This window comes from Scomber scombrus, chromosome 18 (assembly GCF_963691925.1).
Source record: "Scomber scombrus chromosome 18, fScoSco1.1, whole genome shotgun sequence".
NCBI lineage: Eukaryota > Metazoa > Chordata > Actinopteri > Scombriformes > Scombridae > Scomber > Scomber scombrus.
The window spans coordinates 3,115,484-3,139,249 of record NC_084987.1 but is presented as its reverse complement, the minus strand read 5'-3'; the positions used below and the strand labels follow the sequence as shown (position 1 = coordinate 3,139,249).

At 37.5% G+C, this 23,766-nt stretch overlaps 2 protein-coding genes across 2 annotated transcripts in view; both read left to right on the top strand.

Annotated features, from left to right (window-relative positions):
* The window catches only part of LOC134000198 (NACHT, LRR and PYD domains-containing protein 3-like), a 47,651-nt gene extending 39,515 nt beyond the window's left edge, over positions 1-8,136 (top strand). Inside the window, exon 18 of the mRNA XM_062439536.1 lies at positions 7,238-8,136. Coding sequence (XP_062295520.1) covers positions 7,238-7,244 — 7 coding nt within the window. The 3' untranslated portion in view covers positions 7,245-8,136. The remainder of the gene's footprint in view (positions 1-7,237) is intronic.
* Positions 8,137-10,594: 2,458 nt separating this feature from the next.
* Positions 10,595-22,240, top strand: nde1 (nudE neurodevelopment protein 1). The gene is made up of 9 exons (XM_062439535.1): positions 10,595-10,742; positions 12,610-12,752; positions 13,416-13,569; positions 16,501-16,649; positions 18,325-18,461; positions 19,724-19,999; positions 20,789-20,874; positions 21,587-21,735; positions 21,820-22,240. The coding sequence occupies exons 2-9, from the start codon at positions 12,667-12,669 to the stop codon at positions 21,866-21,868; spliced, it is 1,086 nt and encodes a 361-aa protein (XP_062295519.1). The 5' UTR covers positions 10,595-10,742; positions 12,610-12,666; the 3' UTR covers positions 21,869-22,240.
* Positions 22,241-23,766: the final 1,526 nt, after the last annotated feature.

The following is a 23,766-nucleotide window of genomic DNA, read 5'->3' as shown; positions in this document are numbered from 1 at the left end:
ACCGGCATCCCTCTTTAACCCATTCACAGTTTATAGGCGCAGTCTGCTGCTGTGCTCATGGTGCATGTGCATGACGGTGTCAGGATGCTCTGCACCAATCGAGGTCTTCGTTCAGCTGCCTGTTAACTCATTAGCAGTAGCAGAGTGAAGCTGAGTCAGAGAAGTTTTGACTTTTTTTATATTCATTGCTGCAATTTCTGGACTTTAATTTAGCTTAATACCACAGTTTTTGGACTCTTTCTTCACAATTCCTGGTTTACTCTTTTCTGTGCATCCATGAGAATATGAGTATTGGGTTATTATTCTGTTGCTGTAATTAGTGTAAAAGTGGTGATGTGTTTTATATTGTAATGTCTCATGTATAATGACAGCACTTGAGTCTTTTTTAATAGTCTGACAGTCACATCACTTTAATGCTATTCATTTAATATATACGATCTCTGAAGATGTAATTTATGTTAGTGATTTTATTATTATGCTGTTGGAATGTAATTTATGTTAGAGTGCAATGAGAGCGCTGATGCATCTGTTAAGGGACCGTCACACACTTCTTTAACTCACCATTTGTGTGTATTATGTCAGTAGCAGTGATGACAGAGATGTGCCTCTGAGCTAAAATGTTGCTCTTTATTGATACTGCCTTAGAGCTATGAGGATCGTATTTTGTTCATGTATACATCCTTGTACTATTTATCACTGCATGATATTTTTATTTACATTGTGTATTTCATGACATGTTGTATGTTTAGTATTGATGTGTAAGCCTAATCTGCTTATTTTTACATACATCTACTGTACAAAGGAGCATCCAAAAGACCAGCAATAAATGACATATGGCATATGGCATATCAGTAAGTGTGTGTGTCATTAACTGGATTTATTGCCGTATTCATGCCATTACTGTTCTTACCGGAGAACCTGTGGAGAGTGCAGTAATGTCTCGAACAAGCAATTAAGAATTAATTCATTTATCCTTCCCGAGGTCACACATTTGAGATTCAGTAAAAATCTTTTACAAACATCCAGGAGTGTTGAGAGAAGATCAGCTGTATCCTGATGATCCATCTGGACTGGAGTCTGGATCTTGATTGTGTCATCTTCACTTCACACAAGTCTCTTAACTGACCACAAACTGAACAGTTATCTCTGGATTTTGTTGAAGTCAGAACTTTACAGATTTGATATACATGACATGTTTGATGGAGGTAAAGAGACTTTTTTCAATCTTGTTATCAAAATGAATGTAGAGACTACAAATAAAACTTAAATTTGCAGGCTGGATGTAAAAATAAATTGTAAACATGCTCTTATCTGATCTGACCCTGGCTGATAAACTGTGACTGAAACAATACAAACATCATTAATCAACATGTTTGATGCAGCAGCGACACCTGCTGGACAAAACACTCACCTACAGTCAGCACAGGAGGAAATACACAAACTCCAAGTAGTAGCACAGTGTAGAAATGCTTGTTTGACAGTAGTTGATGCTGCAGCTGAGTTACAGTCCTGCAGTGTTTGACTGGAGGAAAGAAGGAAGCAGCAAGTATAAACCAGGATTTAAATGTTTTCTCTTCTATTTAAATGAAATCTATAATCAGTGATGTCTTAATTTGATTTCACTTGAATTATTTTTCATTTCATTAAATCAAAGCTTCCATTTATCTTCCTAAAGGTCTGGGTTAGGGTTAGGAGGACAGGATCAGACTACACCAGACAGTCAGGTCTACAGACCAGCATCCAGGACCTGTACGCCTCCAAAGTCAGGAAACAGGTAAGAAAATCACTGCAGACCATTTACACCCTGGACATGACCTGTTCCACCTTCTCCCCTCTGAACGACACAACCACCAGACACACCAACAATTTCCTCATTAAAATTCATGAACATTTAACTCACTGTGGCACTTTGCAATAACCATGGACACTATAATACCCACTGCACCTACACATATTTATTTTAGTCTGAAATAGTAAATGTATAATAACATATACACGGTTCATGCATTATTATATATTTGAAGAGGCTGTATACAGATATTGTATTGATCTATTTATAAATCTATGTGTTAGATCTATTTGTATCTGTTTTAATATGTTGATTGATCTGCATATGTATTTATGTTTTAATCAATTTATTGTTTAATAATAGAATTGTGGTACTATTAATCAGTCTGTTCATTTGTTTACTCAATAACTCATATATGTATTAATTCATGTACTGATATACATTCAAATTGTATTTTTTATTCTTCCACAAGGGGGCAACATTGTTTTTCAATGAAATCTTTGCTGTCGTTTTAGATCATATATTTATGATGTATCAATCATTATGTAATAAAATGTATTACTTTTATTTATATTTTATCTATTTATACTGTACATAACCACCTACTATATATACATAAAATAACACATCACTTTTTTTTTTACATTAGCACTATCAGTTTTAATTCAACTGAAGCTCCCTGTGCTCTCTAGGGAAAATATTATACCAAACTCCCTTTTTATTAAATTCATAATGGATCTTTAGAGTGTACCATAAAACCAAGGTGTTCAAAAGAGGTCAGATTACTATGAAAAATGAGACTGCAATTAAAATGTTTTCAGTAAATAAGAGCTACTTGTTTCCATAAAAGCTCAGTCCTGTGATTTTTTGCCTGATATCTAGACAAGTGTGTCATAAAAGAGAGACACAGAAAGACACGCTGACGCAGATGTTCACACATGTAGAGGCACGCAAAATATGAAAATGTATCCACTTCCTGTGCCATTTTGTTTAGAATCTTTTATTTTGAAGGCTTTATGAGCAAACCAAGAAGTGGAAGCAACGGTTGTCTTGGAGACGGGTGCCTTGACAACGCAAAGGGCCCGTTAATTAACGGTGTTAATGAAAGATTATTAAGTTATTATTAATGATAAATGAGTCATACATCTGTGATCAAGCGACCTAGCCGGAAAGAAAACAAGGTATTATTTGTTTTGTTGTATTTTATGAATAGTTTGTAGGCTGTATAATATAATATGTAAAGTAATATTTGTTCTTTAATAGACTCATTTGTAATTATTTTATAAATATGTTAGAGAATCGTTTGATTGACGTGTGTTCTTGATTTGTCTTATATAAGCTAATTTATTCATTTGTTTATTTATTTTGTTGAACATAAGTAATAAAAAAGCTTCCCCAAAAACATCAGTACGCTTCTTCACCTACTCTCTGTCTAGTCACACGACTACAGGAAGTTAAAATTAAAAGTATTTTGATAGAAATATTTCTTTATATTTGGCATTTTCACAGTATACACGTCGGACTTTGTCTACTCAAACATGTAGAGGAACGCAAATACATCCAGTGTGTCGCTGTACATGACACACACACACACACACACACACACACACACACACACACACACACACACACACACACACACACACACACACACACACACACACACGTGACTTCATTTCACAGTCAGCAGATTCAGAGCAGAAGGAGGAAAACAAGTCTGAGGCAGGTGAGTGTTAATATCAGGACTTTAAATAATGATTACTGTCATTATTGATCAATCTGCTGATTATTTTTAAGTTTAATTGTTCAGTTTATTAAACTGTTTCAGAAAAATATGAAATCACACAGTTTGACGTCTTCAAAAGTATTTTCCTGTTTTTCTTTTCCTGGTTTCTGCGTCCTCACAGTGATGTAAAAACTCTTGGATAAAACATTATTAGTAGATTAAAATGAATAATTTATTTTGAGATTGTACTATAAAACCAAGGTGTTCAAAAGAGGTCAGATTACTATGAAAAATGAGACTGCATTTACAATGTTTTCAGTAAATATTTCTTTATATTTGGCATTATCACAGCCTGCATGTCAGACTTTGTGTCCTCAAACATGCAGAGGCACGTAAATACATCCAGTTTGCAGCTGTACATCACACACACGCACACACGCACATACACACACACACACACACACACACACACACACACACACACACACACACACACACACACACACACACAGAGAGAGAGAGAGAGAGAGAGAGAGAGAGAGAGAGAGAGAGAGAGAGAGAGAGAGAGAGACTACGCCTCAAAACTGTTGTTTATTGCCAAAAAGTTGTTCGGTTGTAGTACAACTGCTAAAAAATAAAATTATAAAATTATGTCATACTAGTTGAATTGATATTACACCAAACTCTCTTTAAGAAACACGTAAATTAACAATTCCTTACGTGTCCTCAAAAACACATAAGTCTAGAACTCTGATCTTGATCCACTTCTAAGACATCTAGAAGCATTTTATTGATAAGCAAAGACAGTTAGTTTAGTTATTTGTACAAATATAATGTAGAAAAAACAGAACTGTACGAAACAGTATTTTATATTTTCATAAGTAATTGAATTGAACTTAGATAATCATTTCTGCTTTCTTTGTTTCAGAGCCAAAGGAGAAGAGCTTAGATATACGTACACGCACGTGCACACACACTCACTCACTCCAATCTGTATACTAGATTTGTTCTTGATCTTTCATGAGTTGCTCTGTGATTGGCAATACATTTTGTTATATTGAAAGTAATTTTGGGACTGTGATTTTCCTTACTTTTTCTTACTTCATTTAGGTCTTAAATTTAATTCATAATGGTCTTAAAAAGGTCTTTAATTGAACTTGTTAAAACCTGCAGAAACCCTGTAGTTACACACACACACACACACACACACACACACACACACACACACACACACACACACACACACACACACACACACACACACACACACACAGAATTAATGCATTATTAACAAGTTAACTTTGACAGCCCTACACTAAACATAAATATATTACATATAATACAATAATAAAGTACAACAAAACACACAATACCTTGTTCCCATTCAAGCTAGGCAGTTCATTATCCAAGATGTCTCACTAACTTATCACAAAAATAACTTATAAACACTCTTTCATCCACACATTTAATTAACCGTTGTTTATGTCAAGGTACCGACTCTCAGACTGTAGTTGCGTCTACTTCCTGTTTGGCTGAGAAAAGCTTCAACATAAAGGATCCAAAACATTTTAAAAAATGCACTGTGAAAATTAAAGCTTACAGGAAGTGGGTGTCTAAGGGAAGTAAAGGGAAAATAAAGTTTTGTATGAAATTATTATTAACAGACCACTATAAGAGTCATTTACACTGACAGCTTATCAGACAGAGAACAGAACAATACTTAACAATCTAACATGTAACTTTGGGGCCTTTTCTACACTTTCAGTTTCTGCTGTCTGTGCTCAAAGTGATGAAGTTAAAACAGCAGCTACTGACAGTCCATGTGTTGCTTTATGGGATAGCATTCATGTTTCTTTAAATGTGCATAATGATGAAGCCCTTGCAAGTGATCAGTGGTGGGTAGAGTACTGAAAATCAATACTCAAGTAAAATTACTCCCATTAAAAATGACACAACTAAAGTAAAAAAGTACCTGGTTAATTAAAAACAGCACTTGTTGATCAAATCTTGTTTTTCTTTAATTAATGACGTAGAGCAGGTAGGCTAATCAAACAAATAAAGATAGCCTATACAACTGAGATATAAACACCCACTCCCACTCTCTCTCCATCTCTCCCTCACCTACCTTTCTCCTTTTCCATTTCCTTATCTGTCCCACAGTCAACAAATTTAATGACTTTAACGTTGAATTTGGCATTACATTAGGTTAACTGTTTTCTAATTTATCCCAATTTAAAAGCCCCACAGACTACTAGCTACAAGATAAGTTAATGTCATCATCATAACATCAAAGATTAAGGTTACACATGAAAAGTCTCATCACGATAAAAATACAGGTGGGGCTTATTTCTCTTCCAGGCAGCTGGTACTATAGTAATTACGGTAGCCTAAAGGCAATGCCAAAGGGTTGCTTTTAGACTACCGTAATTACTGCAGTAACAGTGCAACAGAATTTATAAGGCGGTTAGCTTGACCACAGTCTACACTCAGTCCCACATCTAGAGCAGACTAGTTGTAATGAAGCTATTAATGGCAAATGTAGAAAAGTAAAAAGTAGATTATTGGTTTAAAAATATACTCGAGTAGAGAGTAGAAGTTCAGTTTAAAAAAAGAACATGAAAGTTCTCGTTCCTTTAAAAACTACTTTTTATTGCATTACTTGTAACCCGTTGAAGTGGCAGCATGTTGTCATCGATATTAATGAGAGCTCCTTTTCACTGTTTGTATTTGACAGTTTTTAACCTGCATCCTGTTCATGGAGTTTCCATTTTCTAAACTTCTACTTTCTAAACTTTCTTCAGCTCTGAACAGATTATGAAACATTGAAACAACATGAAACACTGAATGATTTCAAGCATCAACTTTGTCTTTTAAAGTGACATCTTTTATTCTTTATTCAGATTGTGGGGCTGCAGTTTGTCAGGGACCAGCTGTGCTTCTCTGGCTGCAGCTCTGAAGTCCAACCCCTCCTATCTGAGAGATCTGGATCTGAGATACAACAACCTGAAGGATTCAGACGTGAAGCTGCTGTCTGATCTTAAGAAGAGTCCACGCTGCAGACTGGAGTATCTGAGGTCAGTAGAGAGTTGGAGTCAGTCTGTGCTGGTTTCAGCAGTTTTGTATTAAACAGTCAGTATGAAAGCAAAGATCCAGTATTTCCTGGTGAAGCTCCAACCTTCCCAGTGCTGCTTTCCTCAGTGAAGCTGTGAGAGGAGAATGGTGACAGGCTTCAGGATTGGACAGAAAGACAGAGAGAGAGAGAACAGTCAGCCAATCAGATGAGCCAGAAGCTTGTTGTGATCATGTGTTTGAGTTGATGTGAAGACGACTGTTGTTGTTGTTTTATTGTCTGCAGGAAATAAAGCTGGATTACAGCTGACAGCCTTACAACATGTATAGAGACAGTGGTCCTCATCATCAAACTGTCACACCATCAAATCTGATCTACATCACTTCATAAATGTTGATATGATTCATATTGTTGAAACATAGAGATTTAACATGTTCTTGGTTTGTAGAAACTAACGCTAACCCAACACGTTAACATGAGAGCTGAAAGGAAGCAAGCTACGCTGTACAGCTGTTCCACTTCTGGTCTGAACAGGACTGAAGTCCCTGCTGCTCTTTATACTGGATGTGCTGCATCACTGACTGACAGCTGATGAAGTGAGTCTCACTAAACACTCATTTATCACCTCTGTTGTTTCTTCTTCTCTCATCAGCTGGTGATGATCTCTGTCAGAGTGAGAGTGAACATCCAGGAGTGTTGAGAGAGGATCAGCTGGATCCTGATGATCCATCTGGAGTCTGGATCTGGATTTTATCATCTTCACTTAAATCTCTTAACTGACTACAAACTAAACAGTTATCTCTGGATTTAGCTGAAGTCAGAACTTTATACATGTGTTATATATGAGCTGTTTGATGTAGATAAAGATAAAAACAGGTGTTAGTCAGACTGTGAGCCTGGGCTCATATTTATCAAGCATCTCAGAATCACACTGAGAGTTAACGAAGACTAAAACTAATGAATGAAGCAGAAGAGAATTGACTGTGACTTTCAGCAGGAGAAGGATTACTGCTGGGAGAGAGTGAGACGTCGCTGTTTTACCACAGTCAGAGCAGCAAAGTAGAAATAATGATGATGTGTTGTAGTTTTCTCACAGTCTCAGCTGTAAATATTAAACAGTGATAATTTGGTACTTGGCATTATTCTTTGCCTTTTTATCTTTAAAAAAAAAAACTTCAATATATTATTGTTGTGTGCAACCTTTTTGTCATGTGTTTGTTGTGTGTAAGGAGAGCAGCAAAGCAAGAATTTCATTGCATTGTCTTAACCTACTATGCATATCGCAATAAACTTCTTAAATCTTGAATCTTGAGTTTTGGTATATTATGTGTGCAGACAGGTAACCAGGCAGGTAGCTTAGCTAGGTTATATAACAAAACATAACCTTGCATAAACAGCTCATCACTGCTCTGGGCCTCTCCCACCTCCGACTGTGTCACACAGAGGCATGTCAATCAAAAAGTAATACAAGTTTGGGTTATATGGTTTTAATTTGGTCTAATCGCTACTTTTATTTAATTATACAACTGCTAAATTAATACATTTTGAAAAACTTTCTTTTTTCCCTTTGGAAGGACAGCTCAGCCAAAGAGGGCAAACGGGCTGTTGCCCAGGCAACGCTAGCCTAAACCTGTGCACGTCCTTGATTAGCCTACCCTTTGTGGCAGCTCCTTCCATGAACACATGAATGTGTGTGTCAATGGGTGAATGTGACCTGTAGTGTAAAAGTACTGTGAGTGGTCAGAAGACTAGAAAAGTGCTGTCCATTTACCATTTTACCAAGATGATATTTTTTATAGTAGTCTGAGGAAGAGCATATTGCTTGAAACGTCACTACTGGTGATGTCTAAATAAATTATTTGCATTGGGAGTTGCAGTGTAAGGATTAATGGAATACATACATTATACATTCCTCTTCATACATTGATTGACATTTCCCAGATTTTTGTTGAAATGTTGTTGTCTTCAAATGTCTGAATAATGTATATACGTATAGGGCTGTCCAGCTCATTAATGCTAATCATTGACCCATAAACGATTTTTTAATTTAATTTTTACATAAACTAAGATTTTGGATCACAAATCTAAATGCACTTTATAATCAAATCACTTTATAAATTATTATTCATGTGTTGTATGTTGTCTGTTGCAGTGTGTGCTTCTTGTGTTTGTTGATTGTGTTTCTTTTTTAGCTACTGTCATGCCCCTTTTTAAATTGCCCCTCGGGGACAAATAAAGTGATTTGAATAGAATTGGATTGAATATATTCATGAACATACTCATACTGAAGGCTCTCTACACATAAACGTACTGCCAATGCTGCAGCCTATTGACTGCAGGCTTTGAGTGTTTCTCCTCCAGAACCAACTACAACCTCATGCAGTCACACAACACTGGAACTGAATCTGCTGCAAGCTGGATAAATGGATCACCTTAATTTACTCAGAGAAAACCATTGCATTCCATTATTTATGAAATGCAAAAGAACACACAAAAAACAACGTTGGGGAGTAACATGTAACGTAAACTACAAAATAAATGTAAGTGTAATCTGTTACAGTTACTGAGAAAAAGGTGTAATTAAATTACAGTTACTGATGAAAATGTTGATTGATCTGAAGTCAGACCTTTAAGATTTTGCTCAGGAGGGTTTTTCCCTCATTTATAATTATTTAACATGTTACTGAATACATATATTGCTGTTTTAAATTCTTTGAAATCAATATTTTTCTTTATATTTAGTAAATAAATCATGATGTGGGCTTATTTGGAGCACACACGGGCTTAAATGGAGTCACAGTACCAATTAAACCCACTTTATTCATCAAATATCTCTATTTTATATTCCAAAATCTACATGAACTAATGAATACATTTTCAAATGAGAGATAAATCTTGCTTTATAAGAAATGATCTCCCATATAAATCATATCAGTATCCATGAAAAACAGCTGAACTTAGATTTTGGTGATTAATGGTTCTTGCTGCAGAATTATACGTTTTTCGACATCCTCTATCAGAAGAAAGAGGACTCTGTAAGAAGGGACTGAAAATAAGGAAGAAGAAGAAGAAGAAGAGAGAGATTGAAAAATAAAAAAGTACCTGGACTTGTCTTTGTTTTACTCTGTTTTATGTTTGACTATAATATTATGTCTGTTTACGGTTTGCATCTCCTGTACAGAGGTCTTGCACTGCTTTGTATGTCTAGAAGACATTTATACAAGATGTAATTTGTTGATGAAATTATGTATTTTGATATCAATAAAAAGTGAATTACAAAATATATACATATATATTATTTACACTATAAAATATAACACAGAGAGAAACAGAATTATTATTATTGTCTTATCTTTCCTACAGCACCAGATGGCAGCAGCAGCCTCTAGTAATCGTGGATGCTCTTATAATACATCCATGCTGGTAATCCATCAAAACGTCTAGACCAACTCATTTTTGTTTAAGGGCCACATGCAGCCCAAATTTGATCTCAAGTGGGCCGGACCAGTAAAAGCATTGCATAATAACCTATAAATAATATATGCATATTACAACTTTACTATAAGTGACAACATTGTGTGTGTTCAATAAATGAATGGTTTAAATATGACAATATGTATTCATAGTTTTTTCAGACAGTTGTATTCTGGTCAGGGTGGAAAAGCAGCAGGACTATTGGATTACTTTTCTGCAATTTCTCATATTTTGCAAAGTTATCCAGTGGGCCGGATTGGACCCCTCAGAGGGCCAGTTATGGCCCACGGGCCGCATGTTTGACACCTCTGGTCTAGACTGTGCAGTTTATGCAGATATATATATAAACCCTCCTCTGCCACTAATATCACCACTCTGATTGGACGATGATCTCCCAAGTCCCGCCCACCAACCGTCTGATTGACACATCATTGACCAATAGCAACAAGGCACCGATGCCGTCATCTAACTTGTGATTGGTGGATCGGGTCTGGACAATCTCAACGGCAACATGTATTGTTCGACGTCTCCTCGAAGGAGCGACAACTTTGTGGGCAAGTCTCCGGGGCAAAGTTTTCCATCTTTTTTTAATCTATTTAACCGGCAAACTTTACCGGTAATATTAACAACACCCGAGGAGGATTTAGAGAAAAAGTATTTGACCGTCAAAACGGAACTTGAACGTAAGTTATAGCTGCGGTGTTTATTATGTCAGCTGGGATTTAAATGGTTAAGGTTGGTGTTACGGTTTAGCTGGGGACCGTGTTATCTTGTGACTTCCCTTTAAATAAAAAAGTAGTTTAATCCTTTCTTAAGTACATACTCATCTTTGTTTTAATATCTAAGTATCTCACCATTTATGTAAGTTCAGTTGTGCTCAGAAGACTCATTCACCACATCTCGTAATGTGTCTTAAAATGTGAGGAAGGTCACCAAATAACACTATGACCAGCTAAACCGTAACACCTGTTATGGTTTATGGCTTGACTCCCGTTAGCCGGTGTTACGGTTTAACTGGTGACCGTGTTATCTGGTGACTTCCCTAAAAAAAGCCTTTGTAGTTTAATCCTTTCTTAAATACATACTCATCTTTGTTTTAATATCTTACCATTTATGTAAGAAGACTCATTCATCTCTCTCTTAACGTGTATTAAAATGTGAGGAAGTCACCGGATAAACTGTAACACCCGAGAGAGCTAACTTATTTTTTCCATTTACAAAAGCTATAGTAGCTTGTGGTGTTTGTTATTAACACTTTGAGATAATTCCTTTACAGTTTTAACAAGAGCAGGTGTTACTAACCATTTACCATGTGAGGGTGTAGTAGCCTTAAAATACCAGTTTGTTTTGTTGTTGTTGTTGTTGTTGTTTTGACCCAGTTCCTCTTTTTTTAGTTCAGCTTGACGTGACGTAAAAAAGTGTCTTGACTTGCATCTAATCATATGCAACTTAAGTGAAATACACTTAACAAATCAATAAGATGTATTCTTCAATTCGGCATATATTTAACCCCAAGTGTATCATATTTGATGCATGAGTTTTAGAGACACTTAAGTCATCAGTGTGTGTTCATATTTAATTCCTATAAAAACCTGATGTATGCAACCAGACACATGTATAATACACAGATAAGCCAATGCAGTGTTGAATTACTAAATATTTCTTAGGCTTATTTCATGGTAAATTCCTGTTTGAAATGTGTGTATCAAATGAGATAGAGCAGATATAAGGTTAAGGTTTCTTTATTGGTCTCCTGTGGGAGAAATTTGTCTTGGACACAGGGCAGTGCTACATATAATAATATGAAGAAAAGATATAATAAATATACCAGAAATGCATACATACACACCCCTGTACGAACATACCTGCATGCATACCCACATACATACCCCTATGCAACTGTATACTTTATAGAAGGTCATTTATGTGTAAATCTGCATTATATATTATAATAATAATAATAATAATAATAATTATTATTATTATTAGTATCATGCATAAAAAAGTTTGAATGTATATGATATGAGCTTTATGCAGGACCTTTAAAAAAAGTTGTATTCAATATGTTTTTGTGTGTTTAAAAAAAAAAATCATGCTATGAATAATAAATTGCAAAATAATTACTGTATATCAAATATGATACAAAACAAAACTATTACATGCAAAGTGTTATTTAATTAATAATTTTCAATTACTTGTCAGAGGGTCCAATAAACTCTTTATTTATTACTTTAAATTTTCTGGCAATTATTTGATGGTTCAGGCTTTGCAGGGTTTTAATATATGAAAAATGCTATTTATTAAAACTGTGAAGGTTGAAATGTCATTTGATTTAGTTCATTTCCCTTAATCATATACATTACAAAAGTATACATTACATTAAATATAGTGCTTCTTGGTTGTTTATTAATTGGCTGAATATACATGTAAATCCCACTAATCCGACTGAAATTGTGTTTTATTATATGTTAAGATTAACAGGTGTAACGTTAACAATAACTTTCTACTGTCTACACCAAGTCTAAAAGTCACGTTTCAATTGTTTTACAGGTCGGTGTTGGTGTGTGTGACCGAGGTGTGTGCTCTACACCGGGGCTGGAGCTGGAGATGGGGGATCCGGAGCCTCCAGAGTTTGGCTCCGTGGAGGAAGAGCTGCAGTACTGGAAGGAACAGGCTGCCAAACACCAACAGAGGTGTGCCCCCCCCCCCTTCTCCTCCTCTGTTTATCCTCTCATTAATGGGCCAGACTCCATTTTCACAGCTGGTTCCTAAAGTGATGAACTGGACTTACTTTATACACACAATATTGACACTGTATCATGATATATGAGAGTATATTTCTTCTGGGATTATAGATATGGATGTATCTGTTTTCCTATATAAGTATTCTCACCGCTTTTTAAAAAATATGCTTTGAAAGTGTTTTCCTTACCTTTCAGGCAAATAACAGAGACCCTGAAAGATGATATTTAATGTCTTGTGTGTGCAGGTTGACTGATGATTGATTGTGATCTCAAGAAAAGAAAATCCTCTTTTATTACTTCTTGGGTTCTGTAATGAGTTCAGAATAAATAATTAATACCGTTTCACTGTTTTGCAGTGCAGACAGTCCTGCAAGACAAATAATTGTGAACTTTTTGTTGATTTTCTTTTTAGATTTTTGTGTTAAACTCGTAATTCCCAAGTGCAACCTGTGGTTTGATGGGGAAATATTTAAGTTATGCTGTTTGTCCAAGCAGTATCTTTGTGTAATTGTTCAGTGATGCATTGTAAGGTAAACTCAATAATATTTTTAAACTGACTTGCTGTGAAAATATCTCACTTCTACTCTTTTTTTTTCTATTCTGTGTGAGCAGTGCGGAGGAGGCCCAGGAGGAGCTGCAGGAGTTTCAGCAGATGAGTCGGGACTATGAGGTGGAGCTGGAGACGGAGCTGAAACAGTGTGAGGCACGAAACCGCGAGCTTCTCGCCACCAACAACCGCCTCCGCATGGAGCTGGAAAACTACAAGGTACACGGGACATTATCAGTTATCAGATACTGGCGAAAAATTTTAATATCCCTCGTTCAGCTTTTCAAACAAGGAATTACAATGCACTGAAAAGATGGACACTACTTCACACTGCTTCAGGTGATGCAGAAATATGACACAGTTCTGTCTCAGTGCACCAAGATAGATGTACTAGCCTTGCAATATGTCTTCGTAACCCTCCTTGAAGGCTTTGAGAAGCGTCTAAAACACAAGTTATTGACTCAACATGGGTTCATAGCGTACGCCGGAGAGAAAAGCCGGCTTATCAGAGATGTCCAGGGTTGCAAAGTAATTTTGATAACATTCAACCAACTGATCGAGCGTTAAAGTGGATTTGACTGGGGATTTCCATATTTATCATCAGCTGATGGTACACTGGGTTTCACGGCTCCTGTTTGCCTTTGGTGAATCGGCTTCACTGGTGCTCTTGTCTGAATACACACACACACACACACACACACACACACACACACACAGTTACACACTTTCACAGAGGATTGATTCAGGGCAGGAAAGGCAGCTGATGACTCTTGCTTGGTCTGTGTCTGGAGGGGATGGCAGTACTTCCCATAAATCATGTTATGTCATAGTTCACTAACCTCCTCTTCTTTTCTTTTTTTTTTTCTCCCTGTAAAGAGACATGATTAGTTTTTCCTTCAGCGGAGATCACAAAACAGATGTGCACGGACATTGTGAGCAATAACGAAAATAAACCAATAACAAGGGTTCTCAATCCTTAAAAAGTCTTGTGTTAGATTTTCGTGAAATATCTTAAAAAGTCTTGTTTGTAATCATGTTAGGTCTTTAATTTTAGGGTGATTGAGCCGACTCAGTGAGTGCGAGAACATCTTCTGTTAGAGTGTTGTCACAATTAACATTTCCAAGCAAATTGTAATTAAAATGCTTTTAAAAAAAATGTCTTAACACAGCGTTACAGTAGGGCACAGTTCATCACATTTGCCATTAATTTGATTACTTTATATGATTTTTACATATATGGAGATACAAAATTGTTCCCTGTTACAGACTCCAGAGGATCCTTAAAAAGTCTCAAAATGTCTTAAATTTAGTTTTTGATATTTAAGGTCTAAAAAATGTCTTTAAATGTCTGGAATTGTAGGAGTTAATGCTTTAAATTTAATTTGAGGGTAATTATATTTGTTCAGTTTATGTTATTTTTTATTATTATCATTATTTTCTGATTATTTTACATAAACCAACCAACGAAACTTATTAATTAAAGTAAAAAATAATCAGCAGTTTGAATTATAATGAGACTAATCATTAGTTACAGTCCTTTATAAATGACTTTAAAATGAGCTCCATTTCAACCCACTACAACAGTAAAATCCTGCTTTTGCATTATTATTATTATTATTATTATTATTATTATTATTATTATTATTATTATTATTATTATTATTATTATATTATTATTATTATTATATGTGTCAACAGTGGTATTATTTTTACTTAAAGTGGTTTAAAAAGGTCTTAAAAGTCATTAAATTTGTTCTTAAAAATGTGTCTGATTTAAAAAAAAAAAAAAAATACACAGACAAACTTAATATTTCAAAGTCTTTTATAAGATCCTTATTGTCGCGGCTTACGTTAAAGATTCATTATTAGTTAATGTTGCAGAATGATTGATAATCTTGTGTTTGTGTGTTATGTTGGTCAGAGGTGAAGTTTACCTCCGTCACGCAGTCCTGTGTGAACGTAAACAAACCGCTGAAGCTTCAATCAGGTGTCGACTCTTTGTCCTCCTCTCTGTAGAAGAGGGGTGTCGTACTTATTTTAGTTGAAGGGTCGCATACAGCGCATATTGATCTCAACTGGGCCGGAACAGTAAAATGACATAATAAGAATTATAATATTACTATACTAAACCACCTGAAGGGCAATTTTAACAATATTATGTCTTCATTTTTTTATAGATTATTTTGCACAGAAGCTGCTGATTGATGTTCAATATATGAATGATTTAAATAAATTACCACAATATATATTCAGTGGATTACTACTATATCAAGGATTACTTTTAATATCCAGTCGGCCAGATCGGACCGTTCCAGGTCTGACGTCTAAATGAGAGAAAACTGACTCATGCACAATGTTAAAATCCAGTTCATGCACGCGGCGAACGAGAAACAAACTGCTGCAGCTTTACTGTCGGTGCTTCATACGTGACCAGTATGCAGAGACTTTGTGGAATTTAGTGAAGGCATGCTGAAGCTTGACACAGTGTCGTACGTGTTATCTGTCCCACATCCAGCAGGGAGCCTCTAAATACCTCCCGTAAGCTCTGGACTTGGGATGTTTGCCTCCTATAAGACAGAAAAAAGTTTAAAAAAAAACATGCAGCCTGAATCATGTGATTCAGCTTTAAGAAGCCTGTGAAATAGTAACTAATGTGTTCTTAGCTCTATTTATTTCTTTGGTCGTTCTTTTAAACGCTGAAATAATGTTGGAAGTTTTTTGGTTTAGCCTTCTGACAAGTTATTTAAAAGTGAATTAAATAACACTTTGCATATATAAGTTTTATTTGTATCATGTTTGATTCATCTGGAAGTTTTGGGAAGAAATAAAGAGAGAAGGAGGGAGGGAGGAAGGAAAAGAAGGAAGGAAGGAAAGAAGGAGGGAGGGAAGAAGGAAAGAAGGAAGGGAGGAAAGAAGGAACAGTCAAAACAGGAAGGTTCAATTTGACCCGGGAGGACGACAGGAGGGTTAAATGATTCCACTTTCACACACAGCTTCAGGAGTCATGCTTTGACTTTGAAATTCATCCTTCAGGGGTTTTCAGCTTGTGTGTTCAGTTATTAGTGAGCGACTTTCCCTCTCTCTCTCCTCTGCTTTTCCTGCCACCTGTATGTGATGTTGTGTTTTTGTCTTCCTCTTCCTCCCGTTCAGGAGAAGTACGAGACGCAGCACACTGAGGCCTACAGGCAGATCTCCACCCTGGAGGGAGACCTGGCCGAGACCACGGCCGTCAGAGACCAGCTTCACAAGTACATCCGAGAGCTGGAGCAGGCCAACGATGACCTGGAGAGGACCAAGAGGTCAGAGACCACACATACACACACACACACACACACACACACACACACACACACACACACACACACACACACACACACACACACACTTACACACGCACACACATTTAACCCTCCTGTTGTCCTCGAGTCAAGGTAGGGAGGAAGGAAGGAAAGGAGGGAGGAAGGAAGGAAGGAAGGAGGGAAGGAAAGAAAGAGAAGGAGGGAAGGAAAGGAGGGAGGATGGACAGACGGAAGGGAGGGAGGAAGGGAGGAAAGGAAAGGAGGAAGGAAGGAAGGAAGGACGGAGGAAAGAAAGAAGGAAGGAGGAAAGAAGGACAGAGGAAAGAAGGAAGGGAGGAAGGAAGGAAAGAAAGAAGCAGGGAGGGATGAAGGAGGGAAGGAAAGAAGGAGGGAGGGAGGAATGAAGGAAGAAAGGGGGATGGAGGAGGAAGGAAGGGAGGAAGGGAGGTGGGAGAAAGGAAAAGAGGAAGGAAGGAAAGAAGGAACAGTCAAAACATATGGGGTCAATTTGATCCGGGAGGACGACACAAAGGTTAAAGAGCCAGTCTGTAGACTGTCTTTGTTTTAGGGCTGGATGATGCAAAAAAAAAAAAATCATATTGTGATTATTTTAGTAGGATTTCTGCATTTCATTTTCACTGAAAAAAAGTACAAAAAAACATTATAATGATGATGATGTCAAACATGTTCCTTTCACATCAGGAGGATATGATTTGCATGCCGGGGCGTCTCTGTAGCAGATGAAACAGAAACAAAGCAGTGTTGACAGTAAACAGTGAGGCTGGTATATAAAAGAAGTCAAATTACTAACAATAACATAAGATTATAAGACAACCTGCGTCATTTTACTGAATCCTTCATGTGTGAAGATGATTTGAATCCAGTGTGGCAACAACAGACTCTGCAATTAACAATGAAAACAACCAAAAACAGAGTAATTATTGAGTTTAAATAAATTATAAATACATAAATTGGGGTTTGATTATGTAAAAAGCTTGAATATTATAGAGGAAGGCTATATGGACTAAATCAAATATCACTGTTTTGTTTTTTTTACCAGATAGATAGATAGATTTGTTATATTATTGATCCCAATGGGAAATTCAGGTTTCCAGCAGCTCAACGTAAGCATAAAAGTAATAAAACAATGAAAAACACTCAATAAAAAGGAGGTTCAATAAAGCCAATAGTCAATAGAGCTGATTATAAAGTGCAAGATAAAAACCAAATGTAATGTCTAAAAATAAATAAGGATACTAAATGCAAATAATAAAACCATTGTACTGGTTAAAAGTGCATCAGAACATTCACAAAATATTTACACAATTAGATGTTTGATCATTAACGCCTTTTTAAAACCAGGAAAAATATTACAATATCCAAAATGTATCACTGCATATAGTCTCATATCAAGATATCGATATAATATCAATATATTGCACAGCCGTAGAGGATTATATCTGTTAACTGTACAATATAAACTAATTATTTGGCCTTCACAATATGATTCAACTAATTTCAGCAGACTTTGATGTAAAAAGTACATTTTAGGGTTAGGGTTAACTAACAAGGCTGAAGAAAAGCAGCCTAATGATCTTCAGGCTGCAGGTGTTTTGGTAGAAATCCCTCGAGTCTCCTGAGCCTCACTAACACATGTTTCATGCATGTTTTTTAGGGCGACCATCATGTCACTGGAGGACTTTGAGCAGAGGATGAACCACGTCATCGAGAGGAACGCCTTCCTGGAGAGCGAGTTGGACGAGAAGGAGAATCTCTTAGAGTCCGTCCAGAGACTGAAGGACGAGGCCCGAGGTAGAGCTGATAATCTGCCAGTCAAAGAATAAAGCTATTTTAAAAAAATATATATATATTTAACTTCTAGATCCAAACCAGCAATGAACATATCTATTAATAAGTAATGTGTGTGTATCTAAAGCCTGATATATCTTAAATCGTAATATCGTGATATAGCGTAGGTGTTTCTTCCTGGTGTTCTAGCTGTTCTGTTATTTACCTTTTACCCACTTTGTCATTATTCTGCCCTCCTTAGGTTTAACTGGCTAGTTATGCATATTGTAATATCATGATACGGCATAACAGTCGTCTTTTCCTGGTTTTAAAGGCAGCGTTACAGTAAAATGATGTTGAAGAATAACTTACTTTTATTATTGGCCTTTTACCCACTTAGTCATTACATCCACATTACTGATGATTATGTATCAAAACTCGCATTGTGTAAATATACTATTATTGTTGCGATATCGATATCGAGGTATTAGGTCAAAAATATTGTGACATTTGATTTTTATCCATATCGCCCAGCTCTATTTACAACTTTATTTAAAAGTATGAATACATCTGAAACTCATGAACACAAGTGTGTGTAATGGAGCTTTTCCACTACACAGTTCCAGCACGACTTGACTCGACTCGTTTTCTTTGCGTCTCCATCAGGGATAGTACCTGGTACCTGGTGCTTTTTTAGTGCCTGTTCTGCCGAGGTTCCAAGCGAGCCAAGCCGATACTAAAATGTGACGTCAACAGACTGCCGGCCACTGATTGGTCAGAGAGTCACTGGAAGAGTCATGAGCCGTCCCACATAAGAATCAAACCCAGCATTTTTAAATACCGGCAACAGCGTTACAGTAATTCGGTTTCTCTTCTCTTGCTTTGTGTGAGACAGAAAGCCTCATACAGCAGCAAGTACACCATCGCTTCCATGTCCTCCATTGTTTATGTGTTTGTGTCGCGTATAAAACAAAGTCACGGCAGTGTCGCGGAGACGTGCTATGACAACCCCGCCCACGTTGAGGAGGAGCTATAGTAATGGAAAAGGTTGTTCCTGGAACCGTGTGGAGTCGAGCCGAGTAGTGCTAGAACTGTATAGTGGAAAAGCTGTAACTGTCCTCCGTCACATCTTAATCTCTGTGTGTGTGTGTGTGTGTGTGTGTGTGTGTGTGTGTGTGTTTGTGTGTGTGTGTGTGTGTGTGTGTGTGTGTGTATGTGTGTGTGTGTGTGTGTGTGTGTGTGTGTGTGTGTGTGTGTGTGTGTGTGTGTGTGTGTGTGTGTGTCAGACTTGAGACAGGAGCTGGCGGTGCAGCAGAAGCAGCAGGTACAAGACAGGAAGCCGTCCATCAGCAGCACAGCCAAAGAGCCTTCCTCCTCCTCCTCTGCGGTGGGATTGCCCACTCCGCCCCTCACCCCTCCAGACAAAAGAACAGAAGAAAATAAAACCACGTCTTCGTCCCCTAACCCGCCCGTCCCCTCCGCCGCCACCACCACCGCCGCTCCCTCCAGACCTCCATCCACAGCTGATTCCCTCACCACACCGACGCCCTCCCTCAGCAGAGGTCAGTCCGTCAGCTGATCGATACTTAACCAGTTTGTGCTTCTTGTGTGTTTTGTTATCACACCAAAATGATGATTCCCAACCAGGCGGGGAGTTCCAGTCCTCTGAAATGAGGCCAACGCGGAAGTAACTTAAAACTGCATTCTATAAAAAGGCCACCAGGGGGGGACCGTTTTGGTGTCAAAAGGACTTCCGTCTCTATACAAGTCAATGGAGAATTCACCAACTTCTCACTTGATTTCTAACCTCAGTAAACATTTTCAAAATGTGTTTATGGTCTCAATCGCTAGTTTAAAGCCTTCTTCAATGCAGTATGATGTTCATTTGTGAAATGTTGTCCTCCCTGATTTTATATTTGACGATAAAGCAGGGTATGCATTAGGGCGTGGCTACATCCTGATTGACAGGTTGATTGGTTCACAGGTTCAGGAGGGCGCCTCTTGCCCCTCCTGATGCCCATATAAGGAGAATCCGTGTTTTTATTTTTCCCGGCATGCATCGGAAGTTTTCAAGATGGCGCTGCTCAGATCCGATATTATTGGCCTCTGAGCAGCAGTACACAAACCAATGGGTGACGTCATGGATGTTACGTCCATTTCTTATATACAGTCTATGGCTTCCAAGCCTCTAGAAGTTGTCATGTCGTCTGCTACCAGAGGACAGTTTCAACACAGTCTACTGAAAATGTGCTCCTCTAAAAAAAAAAAACAACTGTAAAATGTTGCAAATTATTACGATCCAGTTTTTAATCCAGATTAATTCTCAGTCATTTGTGTTTGTGTGTCTGCAGGTGAAAGCCTCTCAGCGACTCCTCTCACCATGTCGGCGAGGATCTCGGCCCTGAACATCGTCGGAGAGCTGCTGAGGAAAGTCGGGGTGAGAAACACACTTGTGATTTTTATTTTTCAAAGAGAACTTTATGTTTCCTGAATCGACCCGCAGCTGATATATCATCATGTGACGCTGCAGGGTGCTTCTGCTTTTATTTTCTTCTTTTTCTTCTCAAGTGTTTGATTCTTTTTTTTATTATTTTTATTTTTAGAACAAACAAGCACAAAACACACAGTCAATAACTACAGATAGAAGGACATTTTTACAGTGTTTTCACAGCGTTGACAAAGACTCATTCTGTTCCCAGACTGCAGGGTTTGGAAACATTCACTAAAAAAAACGTCAGGGGTTTGAATCTGCACTTTATTTACTACTACATTTGCTGACACATTAGTTTTAGCTCTAGAGTAGACAAAATGAGTCAATTTTCCCTCTAGCGCCACCATGAGGTTTACATTTGTGACCTTTTTAATTAAATATGTCAACAACTATATGAGGTTTTTTTCAGAAATCCTTGATTCCAGTTTTTGTCTTTTTTCTCACAACATCTCCATTTTTATAAGCTTCAGTTTTTGGCCTTCTTTCTTTAGTGCTGATTCTGCAGTTTGCTTGTTTTTCGGCAAGTCACCTTAACAGAAAGATGAATAGTTGGACTACAGTTTACTCTCATGGCTTAGATCACATTTTCTTTTTTTCTCATGACTTTGGCAGAAAAGCAGTCAATCAGCATTTGAACTGTTTTCTTCATTTTTCGTAGAATCTGGAGTCCAAGCTGGCGTCATGTCGGGATTACGTCAACGAGCAGACGGCTAACCGCAGAGGCCACGCCGGTGGACAGGCGGCGGCAGCAGCAGGCCAGAACAACTCCTCAGACACTCATCCAACCAATGGCCTCTACAACAAGGGGTAAGATCACGTGGCTTCCAATAGATTGAACTTGCTTCATGATGGAGATCCCACCCTCTAAGTGCGTTTGTCTTGTTTGAACAGGCTGGTGAAGAGGTTAGACTTCGGAGCGGGACCCAAGCTGCTGCTGTGAAAGTGAAATCTTCCACCTCGATCCTTCACCCCCTTCCTCTGAGCTGCTCGGTCCGTCCAGTCGGGATCTCTCATGTCGACATGTAACGGTACTTTGAGTCACACATCATACAGGTGATTTCAGACTCTCTGCCTCTTCAAGGACACCAGCCGTCATGGATGATATCGTACTGTGGATACTATTGGGGATGTCTGTCAAGAGTTTTTGTTTTAATATTAATTAACTGGACTTCTTCCAGCACTCGCACTTAGCTTGAACTAACTACTGGCCTCGAGCTGCATGTCTCGTCATGAAAGCAGCCAAACACCTCGACTGAAAATGATCTATCAATCAAGAAAACACACTTTCAAACGCTCCACTGCAAGCCTTAACTTTTTTAACGAAACACTGTTTTTTGTTACCACAATGACGGACATTTAGAAAAAGTGAAAAATAGTAATCTAGAGAATAATGTTAAATGGGATAATTTACTTACTTTGCATTTGAAAGTAAAATTGGCACTTTTTATACCCAAACTCGGTCAACATCTCGTGTCCATCGGTGGTACTGCATTTTAAAGCTGCCTTAATTCATATTTGTCGTGTGCAAACAATAATTCAAATATGATTGGAGGCCGTTCGTCGTAACAAAGGCTCAGAGATTCATCACCATCTTTGCAGCTCTACTGAGATATTTTTTTGCCTCTTTTAGCTGATATTTGTGCTTTTACGGCACCATTTACTGTATGATTCACTCTCACTCTGGCTGTTGTTTATTTTGACTCTGAATAAGGAATGTTTTGCGGTTGTTTTTTTTGTTTGTTTGTTTGTTTTTTCAAAGATGACTACATGTAGCAGGGTGAATTAATCGCTTTTCCTCCTAACAAGACTTGAGTACAGTGCAAGAGAAGCATCACCTCTAATGTCCCTGATGGTGGAAGCAGGATTTTTTAGCTGTTGGTTTCTGACTGAGTCACCACAAGACCTTTCCTGTAGCGCCACCCTCAGGACAAACTTTACATTTCTAGCTTCTACTGTTAAGGCTGTAAAACTGGAAAAATCATCATGTATGTCCAGTACTTTCATATTTAAGGACTGAAAAGAACATTACGGATATAAAAGAAAAGGCTGGGGATTATATCTTCTTTATATTCAACAGATCTACAGAGCCAAACCTACAATGAACTGATCTACTAACAAGTAATGTGTGTGTGTGTGTGTATCCAAAGCCTGAAGTATTGTGTTTGAGTATGAATGTAAATGTGTGTGTTAACCCTCCTGTTGTCTTCCGTCAACCGTGCAACTTTTGTACTCCTGGGTCAAAATTGACTGTTTTATAAAGCATGAGGTATAAATTATCACCCAATTCTGAATTACACCTTTTTTAGCCAATTTAAAGATACCTCATTGACCCGAGGACAATAGGAGGATTAAGTGTGTATGTGTGTTTTTTGTCAGAATGCGGAGAATAACCTGTGCCTAGTTGCAGAAAGCCACTTTAGTTAAAGTTGCCCATAAAACTTCGTCTAAGGATGCCTTCGAAATAAATGAGTTGCAAAAAATCACCATAAGGGAAAACTTTTTGATCTTAACTGATTGCCTTTACCTACTTACCTACCTACTTAAGTATTCCCTGATGTGTTGCTAGAAAGTCTTCAGTCACCATTTTCCTCAAAAAAGGTACATTTTCCGTGACGAGGAAAACCCACTGGACACTATGAGCAATGTGCAACTTCTATTCTATCTGACAAAAACTTGAACATCTCTACAATCTCTATGAAACTTGAACTGGAACTTGAACACCGAACTAATAGGAACCGTGCCTTGTCAGTAGTCTTGCAAGTGTTGATTCCCTTGAGGTTTTTTCTTGCGTTTTGGACATTCTAGTCGGCGGTGGGAGATGTTTTCAAAGTCCACAAG